Consider the following 21228-nt stretch of genomic DNA (forward strand, 5'->3'; position numbering starts at 1 on the left):
TACTTGTGTGCATACCAAGAGTTACACTGAGAGCACCTGAGAAGAAAAATCTGCACTCCAAAAATTTGCTCCTTAAAATAAGGAAAAATTCTGTCCACCAAAAACTACCAGCTGAGAATCCTGGTTTTCATATCACACTTAAATCCTCTGTTGTCTGGCTTTCTAAGGGAAAAGCATCTTGCAAAGAAGGAACAGCTAGTCTCAAAAAAACCACCTGATGCTACTGAGAACTCCTGAACATGTAGAGATCTTTCAAACTCAACCAGCATCAGGCCAGGATATATAGCTGGCAACACAAGAGAGTAGGGACAGATTGCTTAAGAAAAATGCTGATTTAAAATACCTGAAACCATTACTGTATAATGGCATCCCAAAATCAAGTTTAGTACTCATAATAAAAAAGGATTTATACAGCAAATAAATAAATCACCAGAAACCCTCTGAAAAACACTGGAGGCCTTAAACCACCTTTTGCTGCTTGATCAAAATGTAAGATACAGAAGATCAGGGTAATCAAATTCCAATTGCAAGTGTTTCATCCCAAGAAGAATATAAGTTTTCTAAAACACTCAATTATCACATCAGATAAGAAATATACATCAATAAGAAAAAAAGCTGTCTTAAATAGCAAAACATCTAAGTGTTTGCTTTAATTTTAATAGCTGAAATTAAAAACAGAAAAACAAAAAAATGTTTACATAGGCAGTCAAAATCCAGGCACACTAAACAGTTGCTGTTCCTCAGATAACATCCTTACTAAAAATTACTGGAAGATAGGATGTTTCCCTAACACCCTTAATTTAATCTTTTCTGACTTAGAAGTATTTACTTAGCAACAACTTGCCTCAGCCTCTTTTCAGGGGAGGCTCTAAAATTCTTACTTTGTGGCAAAAGCCATTGCATTAAAAATGTAAATGAAGTATATTCAGAAGGGTAGATGTGGTAACTAGTGTCCTTTCAGTGACTTCACAGTGACTCATTCTAGACTTTCAAAAAACACATCACTAACATCACACACCACTATTGATAAGAGTAAAAAAGGGTTTCCTGTAATTTGAAAAGATGGAAACAATTTCTTTACTGAACAGTCAGTACTTGGAAAAGTTATTAAACAGAGGTCACAGAAAGGCTTCATTCTAAAGAAATAGTGCTAAAAGTTTAAACTGTGGGGAGATTACTAGCACAATCATGGATTTCCTTTACAGTTGTTCTCAAAGCAGCTTTGACTGGGTTAGAGATAGGGTAAATGTGACAAAATTCTCTGAATCTGCCAGGAAATACAGCAGGAAGAAGTGATGTTATTGTCTGTCCAAATCAACCTAATGAAAAGAAGAATTAATTCTTATAGATATTTTTTGCTTTAAGATTACTCAGATGTAAAACTAGTTTTCCATATTACAAGTATGCTCTATACTGTCCAACTCAAGCCAGCCATGGATAATTTTAAGAGGATAGTACACGTCACCAGCCTGCATGGAAATGGAGGGAAAGGGATTAAGCTGCCAAGCAGAGGCTACAGCTACCCCAGTCTGCTTCCTCAACCTGCCTACACTTCCACTGGTCTAGTGCTCCTCACCCCAGGCAGCTGAGTGACTGCAGCTTGTAACTGATTAAATCTTGCCTGAATTTTCTATTCTTCTTTTGATTACTGTAGGGAAAAATCTTGAAAAACAAAAACCAAAACAACATCAATGGACCAACAGGACTGCCCATACACAATCAGAAGGAACACGTGTTAATTATTAGGCCAGAAATATTTGCTTGCTGCAGTTTGAAGCTCTTGGTTCAGCTGAAAACCAGAAAGACTGTCTTCCTGAGGAAGCAAACCTGAAGATTTGCTGATTTACTATACACAGAGAGAGAGAGACAATATGCATTCCTTGGCCCTTTGGTACTTAGGAAAGGATGAGACAAACAGGATCACACTGAGTGTAACCTGACTAGGACAAGCCATTTAGTTGTAGGGTGTAAATTTCTAACCTTTGTGAGAAAGTAAAATGTCGTGGTCAGTGGGAGAAATTGCCACGAATCAATACGATTTAATGGCAAAACTCAGTTTATTAGAAGCGTTTACAGAATATATAGTGCACCTAATAAGCTCATGCATAAAACTAAAAGAAAGCATTCTATTGGTTAAAATGAAAAAGTGCGAATCTGACAACCACATCTGCATTCCTATGGATTCTGCTACACATTTGATATTGTCCAGAAGCACCCTCAAGGATGCCAGAGACACAATGTCTCTAAGGAAAAGGGCTACAGTAAAGATAAGGGCTGCTAGCATCCTGTTGCTATCCAGCTGCAGATTGACCCCTCTTAGATAGCCACTTCCCTACAGTAAAAGCTGCACCTTGAATATTGTGTTCAGTTTTGGACCCTAGTACAAGACAGACATTGAGGTGCTGGAGCATGTCCAGAGAAGGGCAACAGAGCTGGTTTGGAGCCCAAGGTTTACAGGCCGCAGCTGAGGGAGCTGGGGGTGTTTAGTCCTGAGGAAAGGAGAGTGAGGAGAGACCTTAGCACCACTCTACTAACGTGTAAGGAGGTTATAGCAAGGTCTTCTCCCAGCTAGCAAGTGAAATTACATGAGGAAATGGCCTCAAGTTACCTCTGGTGAGGCTTAGATTGAATATCAGGAAAAATTTCTTTATGGAAAGGGCTGTCAAACATTGGAACAGGCTGCCCAAAGAAGTAGTTGAGTCACCATCCCTGGAGGTATTTAAAAGACATGTAGATGCGTCACTTAGGATCATGGTTTGGTGGTGGACTTGACAGTGCTAGGTTAACAGCTGGACTCTATGATCTTAAAGGTCTTTTCCAACCTAAATGGTTGTATGATTCTATGTAAGCTTCTCCCCAGTGTGGAAATACAAAAAATAGCAGACCAGTCATCCACAAATCCATCCTTCATCTCTTAATAAATTGCTCAAATGTCCTGTTCAAAGCCCAGAAACCTGCTAAGTATGTCCAAGTCGTTGTAGGGAAGGGATGCCATCCAAGCTTTATGAGCAGGCCCATGGGAACCTCATGAGGTTCAATAAAGCTCAGTGGAAGGCGCTACACCTGGATCAGGGCAAACCCCTGTATCAATAAAGGCTGAGGGATGAAGAATCAAGAGCAGCCTCGCCTCTGATTCTCTCAGCTGGTGGCTGAGAGACTGGACATGAATCGGCAATGTGCACTTGGAGCCCAGAAAACCAAACATGTCCTGGGCTGCATCAAAAGCAGTGTGGGCAGCAGCTCGAGGAAGGGGATTCTGCCCTCTGCTCTACATTTGTGAGATCCTACCTGGGGTCTGTGGGGTGCCCAGCACTGGAAAAACATAGACTTGGTGTAGTGAGTCCAGAGGAGGCCATTAAGATGATCAGAGGGCTGGAGCACTTCTAGGAAGACAGGCTGAGAGAGTTTGGGCTGCTCAACCAACAGAAGAGAAAGCTCCAGGGAGACCTTAGAGGCCCTTTCTATGGCAGCTACAAGAGAGCTGAAGAGGCAGTTTTGACAAGGGCATATAGTCACAGGACAGGGAATGGCTTTAAACTGAAACGGAGTAGATTGAGATTGGATATTAGGAAGAAATTCTTTACTGTGAAGATGGTGAAGCAACCTGGTCTAGGGAAAGCTGTCCTGTCCATGGCAGGGAGATTGGAAAAAGATCTTCAAGGTTCCTTCCAATCCAAGCCATTCTGTGATTCTATGTTTGCCTCCCAAACATAAGCTGAACTGGCAAGTAAGAGGAAAAATAAAGACATGACAGAGAGGTAGACAAATGCTGACAAAGTAAACCTTTGTTTCCACATAGCAGGGTTATAACATTGGGGTTTTTCTTTGTCACTTCTGGGGCTTAGGTATGTGCAACATAAGTTAAACTTCAGTTATACTTCAATTCCATGCTGTTTTTGCACAGAAAAGTCTAAGGAAAGACTTAGAATATCCATCATGTATTGGACAACTTATTGCATTTCAAAAATACATACACAAAAGTTTAAAAGCTCAGCATGATGAAATGAATGCTGAAACAAGATGAGGTGACATTTAGAATATATTAAGAAATAACTTCTTAACATCATAACAAACTGACAACCTGTTGCAGAATTACATCCTTATTGAATGATAGTTCACTCTCCATCCCTGTCATTATTACTAACCAAAACTAAGAGACCCAGAAACTGTGATTTAAATCTAGCATGTGTGTGTGTGTGTCATGTCAGATCAGTTCTTATGTGGGAGTAGTGATACTCTGCGTTACAAATTTAACATCACTGTCTTGCACCTACACCTACATAAACATTAAAAAGAGAACCTTGCAATTTAGGTTAAGTGTTGCTATGGCCCATGTGGACCTGGCAATGAATCCCTTGAGCTTCTTAGAAAAGCACCACCCCCCTCAAAGAAAAGGGAAGGTTATGTGGTAGGTTAACTTCCTCCCTTCATTTTTATCAGCTTTGAAACAGCATGACAAGCAGACCTATTTGTGATGCTCTGTGCATTTGTACTTTAATCCTGGTGCCTGTGCTCCAAGACTGGCTAAATGTATTCTGGCATAAAATATTGCATTTCAAGTCATTAAGGCAAGTCCTGATTAAAAGGGCCTCCCTCCCCACATCAGATGACAGCAATTACAGCAACAAACTGAACAGAGGAGAATGGGAGGTAGCTCTTTCTCCAATGAGGAAGAAGTTATGTAGATTTTAAATTTCTAAAAAAATTTGCTTTTGTTTAAGCCCTATTATCAACTGCATGTTTTATAGTTTACAAGCTTTGGGACTTCAGGATTTCCAACTCCATTATTACATTTTTTTTAGGTGCAGGTGTTTCAAAGGCTTTTGAGCATGAATACCCAAAAAGGAAGTTTTGATCATAAGTTTCATATTTGCTGGCAAAACACTCTGGTCAAAAATATCTGCTTAGACTCTTAAAAAAAACCAAACATCTATCGCAGCTCAATAAAAGCATTTAAAGTAATGTCTACAGTGTCAAAAATAAATGAATTAACATTAGCAGAACTTTTTTCTGCTAAATCATTTGTTTTAAATACTATAAACTTCACACTCAAAATCTGTATTTCACAACTGAAGATGCTATCTTTCCTGCTAGCATAAGTTTGAGATCAGATGTTCACCAAAAACCTAACAGAGCAAACTCATCAAATGAACGTGAACCTCAGCCACAAAATGACTTAATTTTCCACACTGCATACAAAGAAAGCACAGCCCCACTCACTTTAGTGAAGAAAATCAAGACTCTTACTAAGAACAAACTCGAAATCATTAGCAAATGATAATCTGAGAATACCCTGAAGACTGGAAGTTGATATGCAGTTTGGAAGGAAACAACCTGGAATAATAAAAGCATAACTAAAAACTGCATTGTGCAATGTAGTACTTGTGAAAAGGAAGGAGAGATGATGTGGATAAACAACTGAACCTGAGAGAGTGCAATATTATAACAAAAAAGAAAGGAACGGTATGATCTTTGGATGTATTAGCTAGGGTCATAAAATAGATTATGTTCCTGCACTTCTTTCTGCCTCATGACAAAGTATTATAAAAATCCACATGTAATTGTGGGATCCCTACGTTAAGCAGAAATATGTTAAGAGAATAAGAGAGAGCAGTAAAATGATGGAGCATGGATGGTTTGATCAGTCAAACTACAGAGAACCAAGTCAGATATATTTACATTAAAATTTAATATAATTTGAATTGTGTGACAGCTATCAAAATATTCCCAACTGATCTTTAGGGAATTCATCATTTCATAAGATACTGACTACGTTTTGAGAACTATGTGTCAATCAAATAATGGAAACAGGATGGCATTTGAAGTCTGTGCTAAAGTAAAAATAATGCAAAATGAGTACTCACTTCTCACCTACAAAATCACATTGTTTGAAGTAACCTTTAAATGCCCTCTCTCTTTCCTTAAATGTCAATTTAAGCAGAAGGCTGACCTTAACTCAGCTACTTTCTTGTTATCTGACTAGATGATAAATGATTCATGTGCAACACTTACTATACTTATCTAGGTATTTCTAATGTACTGATCACAGCATTATCTAAGCATTATATGATTTAAAGAAATGATTGCTTGAACTTTCAATAAATTTAGTGCCTGCTGCACTAGAGGAAGTACAACAAAATTACTTATGCAAACTCAATGAAATTTATTTGTACATTCCATATATGAAGAAATGAAAAAGATACAACTACTTGAGAAATCATAGGGAAAAGGTGGCTTTGAAACAATATAATAAAATAATCACCTCAAAGGAAAGATCTCAGAGGGAAGAAACACGATGGCAATACCAGGTTTTAAAAAAGTAAACTAGAAAATAACTAGCTTGTAACTTGGAAAAATAACCATTAAAGACTTTGCCTCGGGATTCAGACAGGACAGCAGTATATGAGTATAGAAAGGTCAGACTGCAGTAAGACATCATGATTTCCCAAAGCCAAGAAAATATAATGCCCAGCAATTTCTGGTTTTCTCATCAAGGAAGCAGCAAGTTCATGGGATGGTGAAAGCTCCGAAAGGAACTGAAAGTGTAAGGAACAATACGGACGCCAGGGAATTTATCTTGAGATCCTACAGTGACGTGGTAGCAGTATGTATTTCTGGTTTCAAGATTTACATAAAGGGAGTAAGAGTTTTACAATAAATCCTTCAATACTGATCATAGCAGAAGAGTAAGCACAGAAAAAAAGTGGTTGCTGGAATCAAAATTGTATGCATCTTTTTTTGGACAAAGGATGTTTTCAATCCCATCTATTAATGAGTAAGAAGTACCAATTACAAGAAAAAAACAAACAAACAAACAAAACAAAACAGAAGTCAGAGTTAAAAAGAGTTGCCTTTAACATGGTATTTGTACAGAAGGAATTATTAACAGCTCACAAGTATGCACCCAAGTTAGATTTAAGGTTTTGCTTATGCAGGAATTCAGCAATACAGCATTATCCCACTTAGCAAAGCAGTGTCTTGTATTCACAGTAGGCTAATGAAGAAACACAGTAGAGGAAGAAAAAAATCACAAAGTACAAAATCTAATCAGTATCAAGTTCCACATTTAATGCCATCACTTGTTACCTGGATTTCTAATTCAGCAATATGCTGCTGGAGTTCTGCCACAGCTGCAATGCGGTCTGCCTCACGGAGCCGTACTGCCATCACTTCTTCTTTACTCTGAAAGAAGTCAGAAATGGGAGCTAACTAGTACCAGTTCTAGCTGATTAAACACTATGCACTGCTTTTACCCAAAATTCTGAGAAAACTTAATACACTGCTGTGCAAACTACCACTATTCTAAAGAAGTAAAATTTAATTTTAATCCATAGGAGGAGTATGTAATAATCTAAGCTCTAAATTATAATAATCTAAAAAAAAAAAACAACTATGCAGTTTTGAAAATTTAATGTTATCAATTTCAAGGTTCAGAAAATTACTCTCTTGTTTTCCAGAAATATTATATCGTAAATTAAGAAAAAGAATCAACATAATAAAAGAAACCAGCTCATGCTTTAATTTTGGACTTTACATTTATAGAAACAGCAAAGCTACACAATAGTTACTTATTTCATAATTTCCTTTGTCCTAAAAAATAATTTTTAAAAATTAAATACAAAAGCAAATGTATTCTCAACCTCATTTAGTCCAGCTTAGTCACAGTATATAACAAAGACATTTTAGAATAAAATACTAATGCACATAACCTAGAGCTGGCCTCCTCCTGTAAGTTTAACCTTCAAGTCTGTCTATAAATGATAGGTAATTTGAGTTTGAAAAAGAGAGAAAGAATTGTTTTATGAGGCAAATCCTCAAGACTTCAGAGCACAAAACAATGTTATATTGTCAGCAGCCTGGTACGACCACAGAGAAAAAGCAGTGTTAGATAATGAGTGAGCAGTACCATCAGCTGAAGAGCAAACAGCTCTGGGGAAGACACAGATTAGGCTCAGGTACACCTACTTTTATAGAAGACTGGTGCAACTAAACTGTATTTACCGCAAATCAGTTCCAGTACTTCAGTTATTTTAATGTGTGCTTCAGACTAACAGTACTCAATCACCCTTCATTAGACAGTACAGGACAGTACAGCTGAGATCAAATCAAACATATCAAAGCTTATCCATAGTAGCTACTTCTAAACATGCTATTTGTTTGGTTATGTTTTTGTTAAAATATTCCTGTAACTGAGGTATATAATCTACAGGACCCAATTAACTGCATTTGTAATCAGTGGAGTCCATTTCAGAGAAACCTATCATGTGCTAGCCAAAGTTTAGCCTTTCTTGCTAAATTCTGTTGCATGATTGCTCAAATGAAGCCAAACCGACAAGTCCACAAGATTGCATGTATTTAACTGAAAGCTGAAGGAAAGACTGGCTTGGTTTGACTTTAGTATCAGAGATGAGTCAATAGTGCTGCTCTAGATGGCACTGATGCTTTATCTCTGAAACAGAACACATTCTCAATAATTACCACAGAAATTGATATAGTACGAAATACAAGACTGGGTGGGGGTACAAATCTTAAGTTGTAAATACTTTAGCACCACTGATTAGAAAGATCAGTGGTGAGTCTCAAGAAACAAATTGAAATTGAGTCCTTGCTGTAGAAGCAGTAGTCAAATAAAAAGGGAAAAACATAACAATACCCACCTGTAACAAAAACAGTCGCAATACATGTGGTACAAGATGCAACTGGCTACAAAAATTTTAATTTCTGCTTAAGCATTTCAAGATATCTTTTAAAAGAAAAAAACAAGCTCCTGAAATAACATACCAGTTAGTTATGCATGAAACAACTGGGGACTTGAAAATCCAAATATATACTTTTTCAGACAGTAGAAATATTGCTACCGAGCCAAGACAAAAATAAAGCTAAAGAATTATTTCAAACAACTTGAAAAAAGAGAAGAAAAAAAAATTCCAATATCAGTTACTAATAGAATTAGGAAAAATTGTTGTTGTTTCTCATATATAATCAAATATTGGTAAAACATCTTACAGTGTAAATTGTAACCTTTTTTCCTATTAGCTGCAAAACAAGTTTCAGGATCTAATGTTAGTGTACATCAGTGAAGATATTTCATTGGCTATTGACCACAGCTACTTTCAGAATTTCACAGAATTTCTAAAGAATATGACTGGTGCTCTGTCTATTACTGTCACACTTGTCTCCAATGCTAGAACATTGTTCTACAAATGTATTATCCCACTGAGAATAATTATGTGTACTAAGTCATGAATCAGGTTAAAGGCATACTGTTCTTTATATAGCCAACATAAAAACAGAATATTGACTAGACACTCTCAATCCTCAATCTCTTAAGGATTAATGAGCACTTTCAGTATCAAAAACTAATGAAACAAAATAAGTTATGGGTTGCATGAAAAAGACATCACCAAGATTGTGATTATTTTAAAAAAGAAAAATACGTAAAAATAATCTCAGCATAAAAAGTAGTACTTAGGAAACCAGAGAGTATGACAAAGAAGAAAGTCAGTAGAAGCAATTTCTTCTAATTAAGATTAAGAGTCTTTTTCCTAAAAGCTTGTGATGGACTTTGATGAGTCAGCAGAACCTACTTCTTTGCTGCACTGTACATTCAAGTCCCACTAGAAACAAATAGAACCAGCAAGACAGTAAGAAAAATGAAAACCTGAAAGAGTCTTTTGTTGTGAAGTATACCTTTTTATATTATATACAGATACTTTTTTAAGTAGAACCATGCTTTAAAGTAAACGTTTATCTTCATGGGACCACAAAGAAACAGCTCTGTCAAAACCTCAAGTGGTTTTTGTGAGACGGTAAATTCAAGATATTGTCAAAATCAGTAAAAAGAATTTTGGTTTTATGATTTATGCTTCTCAGTTAAGACAATAGCATCCAACAATGGTAGACAAGACTAAAATGTACATATATTAGCACATAAGTATTCTTTTCAGGATGTTGTTTACCTTGCATTCAATCTCTGTTTGTCTACGTTTTGCTTCATTCAGCTGAGCCAGAAGTCCTTTGTTCTGTGCAGAAAGATACTGCACTTTCTCCTGTAGGTTGGTAACTTCTTGCTCTGCCCTTCGTAAGTGGTTACTATTGATCTGATTCTGAAATTTATGATGAAAAAAGGAAACAAAATACACGTTAATGAAAGGATATTAATCTAACTCCCTGAAGTCTGACAAAACAGACTTAGTAATCATTTACCATAAAAAACCTTGTGATGAAAAAGCAGTTTTCCAAGTGTAATCAGAAGAGTTTGCATGCTTTTTTGTTTATGACCAGGATATTCAAATTGTTCTTAAGCAGATGACTCATTGTAAGAACATTTTTGCAAAGCTCTAGTGGATCTGTTTTTCCCAATTTGTTGCCTAGTAAGTCAGATTTTGTGAACTTGCATCCCAACTACATTATGCATCCAGGAAAGATCAGGTATGTCAGAAATACTGTGCACATTTCCCCATCCAGTGAATTCCTGAAAGCAACATGGCACCTTACTTGAGATCAGTGCACAAGTACAAGTCACAGCATTTGTACCTGAAGCTGTGCACACCATTTGTCTCAGATGACAGCTGAACAGTCTAAGCACATACAAAGACTCCACGTGTAACGCTGAAGTACCTAAATACATGTAAGCCAGACAGCAGGATATCTGCGCCCCCTACTGACCAAAACAATATTGACACGACAGTGAAAACTTGAAAAGGTGAGGCCAGAGCAAACTTGCTCAGTTGGTATAGACGAATTGGTGCCTCTGTCAGAAAGAAGCCTTCATATGCCTTGCAGTTGGTTAATAGCAGGTCCTTACATGCTCTCCTAGTTTCTGGAATTACTGAACCTTGCCAAGTAAAGCTGTTGTTTGTTTAGTTTTTAGGATGCATAGATCTATTTCAAAAAAGTAACATTTAGCAGGTATTTAATGGGAAGATTTCTTAGAAATCTATTACAAATCCTTCTCAATCATCAGCACATTGTGCTTATTATCTTGAGCGAAAGTTTACTAATATAATAGGAACTCACCATTTCAGTGCACTTTAATTTGAGGTGCTTAGTAACTTACTCCCTAGCTATACAAAAAGAATCTTGGCAGTTAAGGTATGATTGTCTTTTCTGCACAAACCTCAGGAGTAGTAACTCAGCAGGAGCAACCCATGCTTTTCTATTCTGGCACGTAAAAGGCAAACCTTCTGCTAAAAACCCCTGACCAATACACAGCTGCTTTGCTGAGTCCGCAGCTTAATAACCAGATTAATTACCTTAGCAGATAATCAATCACCAATGTCATCACAAGAAAGCACATACTGCCATCTAAACATTACTATGATCAGAACTGCCAATCAGATTTGTGAAATTTAAAACACCTTAAACATGTTTTTGTTGTTATTACACCTGTTAAATTTTAATGAATTGAGATGCATACATACTCATTGTCTACCAACTAACCCAAATCAGAAATTCAGGAAGCATAGTCCTGGAAAAGATTAAAGAAGAAACATTAAAGTTGGACTGTATGGACTAGATTCCCCCATCCCCGCCTAACAGAAGTAAAAACATTCCACATTTTGCAACTAAGGTCCTGCCTGTAGACAGTGAAGATCATCATCAGGTGTCTACCATTTAATACCAAACTTCCAGCCTCCAGCTCAATTCACACATCCTAGTGTTCAATAACGTACCTGTGTCTCCACCTCCATCATTCTTTGTTTGGTCTCTTTCAGCTCAGCCTGAGTTTCTGCTTCTCTCAACCGCACTGTCATCAGCTCATCCTGTAGCTCATTCACTGCGTTTTTCCTGGGAGGGTCTTTCCATCTTCCAGTGGTACGAGCCAGATGACGCTAGAAAAACAGCCCAGCCTGATCATTCCTGCTGTTCCCTTACTTCATCTAAGGTCTCAGAGTTGTATGAAGACAAATAGCTAAGGTTCCCCTGGTAATCCTAAAAGCTAGAAACCCATGGAGACTTACTGGTTTTAAGGATAATTACAAAACTGAACACATTCATTCCCAACTACAGTAAATCAGTGAATTGCAAATTATATCCTGAGACTCTTGTGTATTTCTAGCCCTTTTAAACATTTAGCAAAGTAGGAGTACTGATCAGGTACTTCCCTCCTACCATTACAGTTAGCTGGTAGCACAGATCCTCTGCCATCTGTAACAACTAGGTGCCAATTTCTAACATACTTTAGAAGTTAAATTCAAGTTTCTTGTAACAGCTGAATTTAAGGATTTTCTCACCTCAGCAATTTGATCCATAATCATTAGTTTCTACTTGATCTCAATATCTCCAAATTCTATAGTCTTTTGCTTTATCATTGAAAATAAAAATTCCTAAAAGCGTATTGCTACCCATACCTGCCAATGTTCTTCCAAATCTTTGACCTGCTGCCTTAGTTCCTTGAGACCCATCAAAGATTCTGCTTCTCTTAATTTTACTGCAATCAGTTCTTCTTGTAGTCTGGCAACATTTTCCTCATCAGGAAGGGAGCTGTTCCTCTGCAACAAGGATCATCCTCTTAAATATGTGTTTTAATAAAATTGTGCTTAGTGAAACCCAGTCCAAGAACATAGACATGGGACAATAACTAAAAAAACCTTGAAATGCATATCCTCTGCAAAATAAAAACCCTCAAAAATCTAAGCTTCTGGATATAGTGACTCTGTATAAATAAACTGCCAACTAAAAAAAAATATAATGTAGTAGTACTAGGTATTCTGACTTCAAGATTTACCTGAATGGTATCCCTAACAAAATATTACATTTACAATATTTGAACACATCATCAAAAATATGGAGAGTAGTCTGAAAGGTTTTGATCTAGTTGATAAAAAGTAAAGCTAACAAGGAACTGAAATTACACCTTAAAGCTATAACTTTTATTTAGGTTTACAGGAAAAACAATAAAGGAAACTTTATTTTTTAGGAAGTAGGTCACCAGCCTTTGAAAAGGAGAACAGATATGCTGACAAAGGAACCATCTGTTAATATTTATAAACAACAACCAGTCAAGAGGACTTAGAGACAAAAGTGCAAGACACATGAGGAAAAAGCAGAAGGGTGAGAGAAGGCTAAACAGAAAACATGAAGACACCAGGAAAAGCAAAACAGAGATGAAATCCTAATAATGGAAATCTGGGAAAAATACAAGCGGATAAGAAAACGGACAGGCTGTATCCCTACAACAATCAATATCCCTACAACAAATCATTGGTCACTAAATATTCAAAGCTGACCTGTTCTTCACCACTTCCTACTTTATTTCCCAGTTGTTTTCAGCAAAATCAAGTGGTTTTGCAGATGTATAATACTGTGACAGTTGTCAGGTCTTCTTGAGGCACATGATTAACAGAACACAGCACAACAGCCTTTGATTAGTATGCCATGTTTCAAAATCATGCTATCTGAGCATTGGCAAACACAGGAAATGAGAGGATATGTCTCTGAATGTTTATGGCACTATCATTATGGTCATGCAAGTCCCAGATTATTCAGCAGAAGCTCTCCAGATTAGAAGACTCATCACTATCAGCAGTAAAGAACTATACTGGAGCAATATGAGGGAGTTCACTCCAGCCACTTTCTCACGTACATAAGTTCATCATGATAGACTGAAAGGTTACTGTATGTCTGAGTTTGCCTGATACACTGGAACTGACCCCACTAGTCCAGTTTTTCTTCAAAGATACATTTTCATTGTATGCTGTCTCCATGTTGATGAAGATTACGTGGTCTCCTGAATTTTGAGGAATACTTTATATCCTGAATTCTTACCAATGGTCAATACATAAAAACTACCACACTACTAATACTAAAGCAATCAGATAATTGAAAAATAAATCTTGACTCCAGTAAGTTAATCTAATTAGCTAGTAAGTTCTAGCCAAAGCCTGGGGTATATAGCTCATTAAAATTTCCTAAGAAAACTAATTCCAAAGTCATTACAATAGGATCTAAAAAGTATGCTTTAGATCAGCTCAGTTACTCAGTTCTTTTTCTTTTGCTATTTTATCTTGCAGTTAAATTTTGCTTCAAAGGAAGGTAAATGTTTGACAGTAGGTTTGAGCACAGCTTGAACTCTGGCATCAATAAGTTACAAGCTAGCATGGCACCCAAAAAGCAGTAGAGATTCTGATACTGAGAAGTGAAGGGATTCTTTCCCTGCACATAATGGGATGGGAATGGTAATACTGAACCTCTTCTTCCCCTCCCAAACTATTTAGTTTCACATAATCTCAATGCTCACTCTAAGCCCACTGCTCTTGTTGTAGGATATAATTTTGAAACAATTGATGTTTCCTGTCAAGACATCACCAGAATCCAAGTTTTCCACTACAGCAGGCTTCAGGAATAGAAGAAAAGTTATCGGTTATTCACAAACCTTTCCCAGTGCAAACAGACCATGGTTTTATTGTTGTACTTTCAGGTTTGAAAAGCATCTTGCAATCACAGAAGCATAGAAGAGAAGGTTCTAGAGCACAGTTCTGCAAAGAATGATAGAAACCTGTAGTCTGTCTCTAGTGCTGTTCTATATAGAGGGTCCTGGTTTGATTTACCTTTTCCATCTCTAGAACTTTATCTTGCATCTCCTTCAGGGCACAATGGGATTCTGCTTCACTCAGCCTGGCTTGGACCAGCTCTTTTTCCAGCTGTAGCACAAAGTCTTCACTGTATCGTGAACTGCATTTATGCTACAAAGTTTGCAGAAATATGTTTAGTATGAAGTACAGATTGTTTGAAAGGGGTTTTATATACCAGATTTGGTGGGAAAAGTACATTCAAATGCTTAAGATCAGGAATACCAGCATGAGTGCTTACCTTATACAAATCTACTAATATCAATCCAGACTGCCAACAAATGTATCCCTATTGCTCTGCCTCTCAAGCAACTGCACCTCCACACAGCTGAATGTGTCTGACAAAACTGAGACCCCCTACTAATACTGACAAGCAACAACACACATTTTTCTCTCATTCCCAACCAACTGAAAGATTCTCAAACAATCTGTGAATATTTTGTAATCTGCAGAAAAAATGCTCAGGAAAGACTAGCTAATTACAAGGTTAAAATACAAGTATCACTCAATCCCTATTCACTTGAACTCCAATTCAAGAGAATCCTTCCATAATCTTGGATTTAAAATAAAATTCGTATGCTTCAATGCACAATGACTTGGGTTTCCCCCTTTTTTCACTCCAGCTCTTGGCTCTCATTTGCTCACACTACATATTCCTTCTGAGATTCAGATACATCCTAGCAAAGCACTTATATTCAAAAGACTCACTAACTTCCCCCCAATCAATAGTTTAAAAATACATTTTATTTCTTTCCTGGGTCACTTTAAAATGACTTGTCAGTTTGACAGATTGTCAAAATTGCTTGATGGACAACACCAACCTAAATCAGCCTTTAAATTTCTGATTGAAGAAAAAAATGGGTGTTGAAATCCTCAAAGTGTAGTTGTTTAGCTACTGTGTTTACATAACTACCCTGAAAAATACATTTAGAGGAAAAAAATGTAATATTTTTTTGAGGTCATTAACTACACTGTGAAATATAAGTACTATGCTTGGATGCAGAGATTAACCTTCAATTAACAATTCAACTTTTAGAAGATTACTTTACACTTGCATCAAGCAATTTAGTTTTCTGCATCCACAAACAGTTAAAAATGAACAGAAGTCTTCAGTTCCACATGCTTCTGTTAGGGTGTGACATTCCCTGACTTTTTATGCACAAATAAAAGGCAATTAGGACAAGGCTTTAAATAGAACTATATGGTCAAGGAAATAATTTTTTCATTTGCTTTTATATTTCTGTATGCCAGCTAAACCTTTTGTCATGACTTACAGTACAATCCAAATTCAAAATGTACACTTCTCTTAGTGTTCCTATATTTCCTGTTTGTATGTGCCTACAGGAAGCTGTAATGGAGGGGACATGTGCAAAGCATTAAAAGGCAAAGGCAGTTTTTAGTGTCATCGACACTGTCCACTTAAGCACTCTGCATACCATGTGCATGTGAACACACACAGAACCCAGACAGAATATAATCCTTGTACATTAATATTAATTTTCCCTTATACAATACTAATCAAATTCACATTATTCTCAACCCACACAGTGTTTTTACCTCAGCGAGCAGCAGAGGCAGACCTGACTTTAGCGTAAGGAAGAGGATGGTGGACAATGCTGATTCATTTCTACAGTTGCTTCACATAGCAACACAAGTACCATACATAACACCATGCAGAGGCAGAGAAGAAGCAACCACTCTTTTTTTTTCCCTGCCTGTTTGCACAAGTTCATTCCATGATACGCACAGCAACTTAGACAGACTGTACAGTTCATGTTGCAGATTTCTGTCTATGCTACATCCGGAATGAGAGTAAATGCAGTGTTCTCTCTCTGGTAAGGCAAGAAGTTCTCCACTGTTTTCCAGGACATTGAAAGAAAACAACAGATTTGAAGAATTGAATACATGCAGATTTTGCTCTAATGTAAGTGTATTCTATAAAATTCTAATTGATGTTTATCAAATAATTAGTAATGGAGAATGTAAGAAAAGTTATTAATCCAGTTTCAGGCATGAGTCATGCCTTCTTTAAATCTGTCTTTAGATTTTGCCTGCCTAAGCTACGAGTACTTATTTACTTAGTCACAAAAAACTCTAAATCAAGTCTTGATACACTGGCAAAAAAACCTAGCCAAGATCAAAAAAGACTAAAGCAATCAAGATTCACAAACTAAAAGTTACAAGTTTTGCTACCTAGTAAAACAAAGCACAATTTCAATAATTTAGAATACAAAGGTAACACAAATTTATAGTTAAAACAATGTTTGAAAACTGCTCTTTAGTTGATTGCAGGAAAAAGATCTACTTTTGTATATTTGCCTTAAGGCCTAGAATTTTTGACAAAAGTCACAATGCAAATACAGACTTTCAGGCACCACCAAACATTTTAACCACAGTAACACTTTCTTGCCTATGTTGAAGAGACATGTAATATAAGGGACTAAAACTGTACTTCTACAGCTTTTTAATTCTGAAAGGAACAAGTCCTTGCTTGGCTTCATACAACTGGATATATTTCCACCCAACTTTTCTTAAACATAACCGTACCAAATATTATTTTGGCTGATGACAAATATAATTACACAATGTTTCTCCAGTACACTATACTGAAGAGCAATTAACAGATGATTCAGCAGCTCCCAGCTAACTTTGTTTATACATTTAAGCACTAACTGTAGTAGTTCCCTAAATACAGTATTCTTCATTTCTGCTTTTTTGTTGCAAATCTGAACACAGGATTAGGAAAGCATACTGTAAAATAAAGTGAGGCCTTCCATAAAGTTGCAATACTCATTTAGAGGCATATATGCCCAATATCAATTACTATGTTCTTAATTATTATCAGTCATTTTAGCATGAGTTCCCGAAAAGAAACTACGCATTATGAAGTTGCTATTACAATAACCAAATACATCACTCTAAGTTACCTTGCAAAATGCATATGCTTCCATCTGAATGTTTAGTCAATTAAAATTCTATCTTCACATAATAAAGCTGAAGAGCCTATTTAAAAATAAGATGTGAACTAATTTTAGCTTGATTAACCTCCAATTTATCAGATTCAATTTTAAGGCATTCAGACTGATGAACTGGGTAATCACTGACAATTACAATGTCACAGGGAAAGACATGATTTGCATTCTGGAGGTGTCTACATCCAGCAAGAAGCTACCCTTTTCATTTAGAAACACATGGGGAAAAGAACAGAGATTAAAACCTTCAGCACATAATTATCAGGCATAAGTTACAACAGGCTGATTACCCTTTGCCCTATCTCCTCAAATACCATTGCTCTTAGCATGCCTCAAAAGAAAACTCTGTATTTCATTCAAGGCAAGCACAACTTCCTCTATGCAGTTCTTGATTTACTAGCAGTTTGAGGAAGAAGCCATCTTCCTCTTAATCATTTGGTAACCACGACTTGCCTTTGGCAAGCTTCTACTTTTAAAGATCAGACAAGCCAGAGAGAGATTAGTATCATTCATTAGTATAATGAACACCTCTTTAAGTAGACTCCATACCATGATGAAGTCATTCTTGTTCAACTAAAAGCTCCCTATAAATAGTTTAGAAGTTTATTTTTTCCTATGCTATGTAATTTGGGCTTCTGGTGTTTGGTTCAATCAAAAGAACACTCCTCTACCCATATCTGCATTCAGAAGTGCTGCAGGGGTGAATTTCTTCAGACATAAATCCAGTAAGTACCTTCAATACTTACCCTTAAGCCATCCAGCCTATATTATCCAAACTCATAGAACAGATAGCATAAACCCTCGATAATGCTCAAATACAAATGCACAATTTTTTTACAAAGGATACATTAACCTTCTTAAAAATACTATTCTTTAGATAATTCTTAGCTACCAACAAAACAGTGGGGATTTTAATCCCACAGTGTTGTTCAGAAGAGGCAGTTGCAAATAGCCTTAGGCAGTTCTTTTCATACATTTCTAGTCTGAGATTCACATCCAAACATTACAGTGTTTATCATGCTGAGACGATTCAAGACTGAAAAAGGTGTAGATGATAAAATATATACAATAGATGGTGTTTCTTTAAATAAGCACAGATAAACTATGCAGTGATTTACAAGTTTACAGTGCAATTCTTTTGCTGACAATAAACAAAGTTGAAACAATTAGAGAAGAACTCGGTAGATACTTGCAATACAATAGTGAAAAGGAGTATTGCCAAGAACAAAGCTACTGGCACTAGCAAGTGGCAAAAAATTTACCAGTGTTGTACAGTAAAATGCAAAATTCCAAGTCAATCCATGCATTCCCACCAGGTGGCGTCCTAAACGCACGCAGCCGCTTACATTTGTTGCTCCCACTTCCATGCTTGAAAACAAAAGGCTGTTCAATTAAACGTCTTACTGATGCAGCAGAATCTAGCGAACGCTCCTCACTCAAACCATTTTAACCCTTTCGTCACGTTGCCTGAGAGTCTCGAAGCCACAGTGCTATTCTCCGCACTTCAGAATAAACCAGCGATTAGGCACAAATCTGTCTATAACCATATGGATTTACAGCCTCAGTTCCACACACGCAGTCAGACAACTTCCTAATTTAAGTGGAGGAAAACAATGTTGCAAGCATGGAAAGAAGGAAGAGCGCTCATAATTTAACTTTACTCTCCATTCCTGCAGTACTTGTCCAGTTGTCTGCACTCACAGCTCCAACCCAGCCAAATTTGCAATCCACAGTTATCTAAGGTTTTGCTCAGGATCAGTTCCCATATCTAGGCAAACTGTCAGGCCTCCCGGTCATTGCCACTCAGTACGGTCCCCAGCACAGTTAGAGGTATTAGCTTTAAAAGTCATATTCCCACCAATTAATGAATAAATAAATGTAGTATCTTAGTCTTCTAATTGTTCTAACTACATACAGGTCATTAATATGGGTGCCTTTAAAAACACATTCCAAAGGTGTGTGTACTATTGTAACCAGACAACAAACAGCTGGATATCTGAAAGTCTATAAATACTTCTCATTGCATTTCACTTGAAAGATTACAATATATCTAAAAATGTTGAAAAGCATTACTAGACCATCCCCATCTTCCTAACCATAATTTCTGCATATTATTCCCCCTAAAGAAATTGTTCAAGTGCTATAAAAACCACTATTTTACATGAGAGGGTAACAGCTCATTAATCACTTCGTACAACTAAAATATGTATCTTTTCTACACTGAAATGCATTAAACAGATGCAATAAAGTAGTTCTGGAATATTGCATTTAAGTAGTGATTTCTTTTCACTCTAACAGTAAATTTCATCTTTACCTTCCAATATGAGACACGGGTATTTCTAGAACTTTGGTGGAAGAAGACACATAAAACAAACTGCCATACTGACATTAAGAAACCTGGTAAGCAGCTGCAGTATACTTAATTCTATTAAGTCATATTTCATACACCTGAAATTCCCAAGACTCCAGGCAAGTACTTGGATACTAGTTATTTAAAAGAATATGAGGATATTCACATCAACACTAGTAGTGCAGAGTTAATTTAGCAAGTGAAGATGCTAAAATGCTTCCCCCATCCCTCCAAAGAGAAGATACTGAACACTTCAAAGTGTCTTAGGGGAAGTAACTTCAGTCTTACAGCAACAGTCAGAAGTCTTGAACATTTTACTACCTAAAACACAGAGTACACGCAAATACAGCACTATAAAAGGCTACTAAAATTTATTTTCCTGCTCCATACGCATATAAACTCCTACTTTTAAATCAAGTTCAGTAGTTACAAAATCAGGGACAATACTCTTCTACTTCAGTGAACAGTAAATTTTAGCATACTCAGAAAAAAATACAGCTATACAGAAGAACAATAACATGAAAGAAACTGACTTAAATTATACACTAGGTAAGGGCACTGTGAATCAATTCTCAAATTTGAGTATTCAGAATGACACAACCTGCTATGACTACATTCTTAGCATTAAGAGCTATCAGAGGTTGTATATGTGGTTTTTTGTTAGTATTTCTTTTGTGGTGGAAGGGGTTGGGTTGGTTTGTGGGGGGTTTTTTTAGTTTTTTGCTTGGTGTGTTTCATTGTGGGTATGTTGTTTAGGTTTTTTAACTCATAACTTACACCTATTTAGGGTTATGAATCTCATCTATCAGTAGACCAGAGCAAAATTTCATTTAATCCAATTTATGTAGTTTTAAGAATGCAAATCACAATGAACAGGGGTTTACAAAGACAGCACAGAGACCATGTCATGAAATGATGAGGAAAAAAAAACACATGTGAGTGAAAAAGATGAGATGATGTGCTGCCAGGCTCCTTACCCATTGCTGCTGTTGCTGGAGCTCCCTGATGGTATTCTCAGCTTGCTCCAGTTTAGTATTGGCCTCATCACTCTGCTGTTTGATGGTGGCCAGCTCCCGTTTTATGAGGTAGTTTTCCTCAGCCTCCTGGGCCCTTGTCACTTGTCCCTTAGGACATAATTTATTTTTTTAAGCACTTGATGACAAATCCAAGGAAAACTGCCTTTGTGATGCTTAGCTGCTTATTTCACCAGATTGGTTTTGCAAACAGCACAGAGTACAATTGGTAGAAATTTTAGGACAAAGTAGTACTAAACAGCTGCTTTAGTACTTTATTACAAAGTTCAGCATCCATTTAGCAAGCACAGTTTTGTACT

At 36.7% G+C, this 21228-nt stretch overlaps 1 protein-coding gene across 1 annotated transcript in view; it reads right to left on the reverse strand.

The window, feature by feature from the left end:
- The window catches only part of EVI5 (ecotropic viral integration site 5), a 72586-nt gene that overhangs the window by 20875 nt on the left and 30483 nt on the right, over nt 1–21228 (reverse strand). The window contains 6 exon segments of the mRNA XM_066325208.1: nt 7087–7182; nt 9960–10106; nt 11676–11834; nt 12354–12494; nt 14553–14687; nt 20873–21019. Of these exon segments, the coding sequence (XP_066181305.1) occupies nt 7087–7182; nt 9960–10106; nt 11676–11834; nt 12354–12494; nt 14553–14687; nt 20873–21019 (825 nt within the window).

Source organism: Sylvia atricapilla, chromosome 9 (assembly GCF_009819655.1).
Source record: "Sylvia atricapilla isolate bSylAtr1 chromosome 9, bSylAtr1.pri, whole genome shotgun sequence".
NCBI lineage: Eukaryota > Metazoa > Chordata > Aves > Passeriformes > Sylviidae > Sylvia > Sylvia atricapilla.